This window comes from Anabrus simplex, chromosome 14, assembly GCF_040414725.1.
Source record: "Anabrus simplex isolate iqAnaSimp1 chromosome 14, ASM4041472v1, whole genome shotgun sequence".
In the NCBI taxonomy this organism is placed as follows: Eukaryota; Metazoa; Arthropoda; class Insecta; order Orthoptera; family Tettigoniidae; genus Anabrus; species Anabrus simplex.
Window position 1 is genome coordinate 57,569,200 of NC_090278.1, and position 6,347 is coordinate 57,575,546.

Below are 6,347 nucleotides of genomic sequence, written 5' to 3' on the forward strand. Positions count from 1 at the left end.
GGCTATTCCCAAACTATTGACTCGTATACAGAATAAATTTAATACATTACGGAAGAGTAGAAGAACTGTAACGAAAACGTAGTCAGCTCGAATTCAAAATGAAGGGGAGCTCGAGAGGGTAATGCACTCTCTATCCCCGATTTTCTATAAGACAATGTTTACACTCATTGATCAATAGAAAACAAAACAAGTTGAACTCCGCACAGTACTGACAACTTCATAATCACAGTTGTTGAAGTTCAGAGTTTCTCCTGCAGAGTGGTACTATAAGGCGGAAAATTCAAGTATGCGGCGTAGAGATGTACCAGCCGGTACAATAATAATAATAATAATTATTATTATTATTATTATTATTATATTGAAAGAGTCCTTAATTTTAAAATATACAAAATAAGTACACTTAAATGATTTCACTCAATTCATTCATTCCTACATTCACTCATCAATTATCCATCAAGTCAGCGGAATCTACCCAGCAAATGCTCCGGCAAGCCACTTTAAACATGCGTTGAGAAGGATTGTCTCTAATGTTCGTAGGTAGCGAATTCCATTACCTAGACACAGAGATTATGAAGGAGCGGTTGTACACAGCAGTGCGGTTACAGATACGGCAAGAGAAGAGCCAAATCTTGTATTGTGTCCATGATAGGACGAGAGGTAAGAAAAAGATGAAAACAGATAGTCGGGAGTATCAGTGGAGAGTTCTTTGTGCAGAAGCGATAGCATGTGAAGCTCACTGCGCTGGTGCATTCGAAGTCGCGACAGCTCCTTATAATAAGGTGATATGTGCATCATATCGCAGATTAAAGATATATTTTATGCAGCCGTCCAGTTTCTTGTTACTGTCGCATTTTATTTCAGTCAACACAGTGTCACAGTAGTCAAATATAGCCAGTATCAGAGAGCGAATTATTTTTACTTTAAGTAGAACAGAGAATACATTAGCGAACCGTTTAAGCGGATATAAGCATGTATGTACTTATTACATGTATGTACTCATTACATGTAATAAACTTATTACATGTATGTACTTTATTAGGCTTGGTTCCGATTCCATGAGATGTATTTCCATAAGGATGTGACGCTTGTTATGAAGAGTTTTAGACCTCATGACAACAGGTAGGTACGCCGCTCGGGACATAGAGAACAGACGCCTGTTTCAGCCCCCTCTGGAGAAGGAACTCTACGCTCCTCTCTGCATTAACTTCCAGAAAGGTAGAGTGCCTCGTCTGCGAACTCCTCCGTACTGAATGTCTCCATGTCCGCTGAAGTTGCCATTAAGGACTTTCTGTTTGTTTGGTCTACGAGTTCATTTGACTCGTTTTTTTGAAACAGCACATGTCAATAAATCTTAGTTTGGAGATATCCATTTGAAATGTACAGTGACAAGTGCTGTTTCTCCAACAAACTATTATTACCAGGGCAAAGTTACCGAATAAAGCAATGCAGTGACGTGTGTAGTTTCTGCCGAAAACGATAGATCTATACCTAAAGACTGTATTACTTGCCTGAACTCAATTGTGGCAACATCTTGACATGCGTCGTTAAAAAAAACGATTCAATTATATTTCACTCAAGACTGCGGGAAGCCCAGTGGGGAACCCGTATACATCACCTGGAACGAGCCACGTGTTATGGCAGTTTAAATGGTTCCTGGAGAATATTCATCAATACAAAATGAAATACCATTTTACTGAAAAACTAATTGAGAACCTGATAAATCACTTGTCACAAAAATCACGTAATCATGTAAAGAAAAATGGAAAAAATGTAAAAAAGTTGCTTGGCGTGATATGCCACAAAACGTATGACGTACAAACCAGTGTTGTATTTTCTGCCCCGTGTTGTCTTGTGGTGGCAATATCAATATCTTGAGTGATGATCTATACCTAGCCTGTCTCGTCTGGAATCGTTGTCCCCCTTTTATTTCTTTTATTTGTCCACTTATTTTTTTCTGAGAGTGCAGAAACAACAAATGGTCGAGCCTCCCACTACTTTGATTGTAAGGAAGTCATGCATTGCACCGGTACATGTGAATTCAGTGCATACGGAATGAATTGGGAAGTCCCACTTCACGTTACGATGAATTTTCTGCTGTCCCTTTTGCAGGCGGATCTCACCTTTAGCCAAGAAATTTGTATTTCTCACTCTTCTCTCCTAGGATATCTAGAACCACCCTGCGGTGGGGACACAGGCATAGACTTGGATGCTATTTAACGATGTTATCATTCTACTAAAATAACCCTTTGTCCATTAATTTTTTGAAAAAATGAATTTTATTCTTTTCTTTACATAGCAGCAGTATCCCCTACGGTTCAATTCAATGTCCTTTCATCTCGAGTTCTGGCTCAAGCCTTGATTTTTATGCTCCTTTTAGGTGTAGTGTTAAAGGAACATTCATAAGAATGTTTTAGGACGTCATAGTTTAAATTTGCGTTCAAATATTTCAGGATATCGTAACATTGTAATAAAACACTACAAGGGGGCGATGACCTCGATGTTAGGCCCCTCTAAACGACAAATATCAATCAGTCAATCAATAAAAACACTACACCCTAAGCCATATTCTTTGTCATATTCTATGGCAGCAGTATTTGTAGGTGAAATGAAAGCATCAGGATTAGGGAAAGAGCCATCGTCTACATGTTATCTTTCTGCTTTTCGAGGATTTCCTCAGGATTAGTTGTTTCTATATGGCTTGCGGCCTCTGCTAAGGACAGCAATTAAGACGAGGACTGATGTAATACATCGTAGTGGTACGAACTTCCTTGTATAAATGTACCATGCTATATTTACAGTATGTCGCTCTGATTGCACATCAAAGCAATGTAATTAGAAATAACCACACTGTGATGTATTATAATGATGCACTAGTATGATAACAATGTACAAATACAATACGTATGTTAGAGTGACAGTAAATAATGTGTATAAATTATTTGCGATGGATCTTGCTGACTGTCGGTAAACAATGTTCTCAACTTTATTAATGTCTACAAGACTCGCATGGGCGATAAGCCACACATTTGTAATATCTGTGGTAAATTCTTCAGCAAGAAATTCAAAGTAACAGTCCAGTAACAAGCTCACAACCGCAAAAGAGGGCCTTTACAAAACTCATCATTCGCCTGTCACAAACTGCAGAGTGGTTGATCAAGATCAAATCTCCAAAGCATTTGCCATCCTTTATCTAGGAGTACAGACGTATACGGATTAAAGAGCTCATATTTCTCCTTTTGCCTGGACCACTTCTCATGCATTCCTTAAATGAGGTTTATGAGCTCGTATATTCCTATATTGTCGGAAGTTTTTTTGCGCGTAGTAATGTGATTGAACATAAAATACGCAACATATTCTCGTAACACCCTAAATTTAACCTCAGATGAATTTTTCCCTCGGAAATGTGATGTTCACGAGTATTGTGCAATCAGCATAAGTAGCATTTCCCTTGTGTGAGTGTTGTAGCGGAATTGAATTTAAATAATTGATGTAATTTTAAATTTTTCACTCCAGATCGAGACCCGATGTGAGCTACGCAGATCATCAACCTCCTGATGCCGGAGGAGAATGTTTGAGGTGCAGTGTGTGTAGGAAATCCTTCAACAAGAAATTCAACCTAATAGTCCACATGCGTAATCACACGGGCGAGAAGCCATACAGGTGCATTGTTTGTGGTAAATCCTTCAGCCTCAAAAGCAGGGTGACACGTCACATGAACACTCACACACACGATAAGCCCCAATTGTGCAATATCTGTGGTAAATCATTCAGACACAAAAATGGTCTAACAGATCACATGCGAATTCACATACACAATAATTCACTCACCTGCAATATCTGTGGCAAATCACTTGGCAACAAAGGTAATCTAACGGTTCACATGCGGACCCATACAGGCTATAAGCCACACTCTTGCAATGTATGTGGAAAATCATTTAGCGAGAAACTAACGCATCACATGTGGACCCATACTGGCTATAAGCCACAGTCCTGCAATATATGTGGCAAATCCTTCACAACGAAAGGCAAAGTAATACTCCACATGCGGACTCACTCACGCTTGAGGCCACATTCTTGCAATGTCTCTGGCAAATGCTTCAGCTCCAAGAACTCCCTTACAGATCAAATGCTGACTCACACGGAAAAGAAGCCAATATGCTGCAATGTCTGTAGGAAATCCTTCTGCCAAGAAATCAACCTGACAGTTCACATGCGGTATCACACGGGCGAGAACCCGTACTGTTGCGATATTTGTGGCAAGTCTTTCATACACAAAGAGACTCTTAGACGTCATATGCGGGGTGACACGGACGAGAAGCTACACTCATGCAATGTCTGTGGCAAATCATTCAGCTACAAAAGCAATCTCACGGCCCACGTGCGGACTCACACGGGTGAGAAGCCACACTGCTGTATAGTCTGCGGCAGATCATATACCCAGAAAGTAAGTCTTACACGTCATATGCGGACTCACGCGGCCGAGAGGCCACACTGATGCGATGTGTGTGGTAAATTCTACAAATTCAAAGTCAGTCTGACACGTCACATGCAGAAACACGCAGAGGAAAGGCCAACCTGATGCATTGTCTGTGGTAAATACTTCAGACGCAATGTCGGTATAATAGATCACACAGGGCGAATCTTTCAGCCCGAAAGTCAATGTAACCGGCCACGTGCGGTCTCGCTGCCGCGATGTCTGTGGCGAATCTTTCAGCGAGAAAGTCGATGTATGAGGCCAAGTACGGACTCACACGGGCGAGGAAGCCACTGGTGCAATGTCGGTGGTGAATCCTTCATCCAGAAAATCAGTCTAACAGATCACTTGAGGAGTGACACGGACAAGAAGCCACAATGTCTGTGGCAAATTCTTCAGCCAGGAAGTCAGTCTAACAGGTCACAGGGCGAGAATCGACAATTTTACAATGTGTGTGGCGAATACTGCAAACGTAAAGCACTCCTATACTTCACAATTGGACTCACAGGAGCGAGTAGCTACAATGGTGCAATGTCTGTGGCAAATCTTGCAAGGAAGTGAAACTAAATGTACAATGCGGACTCACACGGACGAGAAGCCACACTCATGCAATGTGTGTGGTAACCCTTGATGACTCACACAGACGTTGAGCCGCACTAAAGCAATGGCCGGGGTAATTCCTTCTTTCGCTATGCCGTTCTAACAGATCAAATGCGGCTTCACACGGGTGAGAAGCCACAATGCTGCAATGTCTGTGACAAATCCTTCAACCACAAAGTCACTCCGACACGTCTCATGCGGACTCACCTAGACGTGAAGCCACACCGATGCAATGTCTGTGGCAAATCCTACACCCAGAAAGTCCATTTAAGAGTTGACAAGCTGAATCACACGAGCGAGAAGGCATATTGTGCAATGGGGCGAATCTTTCAGCCCGAAAGTCAATGTAACCGGCCACATGGGTTCTCGCTGCTGCTATGTCTCCGGCGAATCTTTCAGCCAGAAAGTCGACGTAACAGTCCAAGTTCGGACTCACACAGGCGAGAAGCCACACTGCGGCAATGTCTGTGTTAAAGCCTTCAGCCAGAAAGTCAGTCTAACAGATCACATGCGGAGTGACATGGATGAGAAGCCACAATGCTGCAATGTACCCTGAGAAAAACCTGTCCCGCCTCCTCTTTGTCCAGCACAAATCTCACATGGAGTGACCGGGATTTGAACCACGGTATCCATTGTTGAGAGGCCGGCGCGCTGCCGCCTGAGCCACAGAGGCTCCGTGTATACAGTAACATGTACATAATTATTTTAGGCAGTTTACTAAAAACCTCTGCCTGGAAATAATTTTTCTCTGCATGTGAATTATCTATTTACAAGGTTTTTACGTACTTATAAGATTTAAATGGAATAAATGATACTGACAAAAGTATCTGGTTATGTTCGTAAGAGCTTCTGAGGTATCAAGTTTATATACCTACAATTCATAATTGTCACTAATGGATTATATTATACTAATATGTAGGTAATATGTACAGTATTTTTAGTCTTGACAGTGTTTTTCTTTTACAGAAGTTCATGCGATACACTCGGAAGCAGATCATGTTACATACCCTCTCTCGGTTTCACATAAATTGTATGGTTCCATTCCGAAACGCGTTCGTTTTCTTGGCATGTAAACTTTCCACCCTAGCCACCCTTGCTGTAACAAGGGGTTCTCATCAGTTGACACGTTGCTATCAGTGGTATACGCTTCAAACAAATTTTTCTACCTGGTGGTCATATACTGGCTCTATCTTTTATATTTAAGGAGGAATTTTTCAATATGTGCCTCATAGTCAGATAAATGTAGAAAGATTTGGAGGCATATCTAATATTA

The 6,347-nt window shown here is 41.4% G+C and overlaps 1 protein-coding gene across 1 annotated transcript in view; it reads left to right on the forward strand.

The window, feature by feature from the left end:
- Positions 1 to 6,081, forward strand: part of LOC136885422 (gastrula zinc finger protein XlCGF57.1-like) — a 71,065-nt gene extending 64,984 nt beyond the window's left edge. Inside the window, exon 5 of the mRNA XM_067157950.2 lies at positions 3,514 to 6,081. Coding sequence (XP_067014051.2) covers positions 3,514 to 4,495 — 982 coding nt within the window. The 3' untranslated portion in view covers positions 4,496 to 6,081. The remainder of the gene's footprint in view (positions 1 to 3,513) is intronic.
- The last annotated feature ends 266 nt before the right edge of the window (positions 6,082 to 6,347 follow it).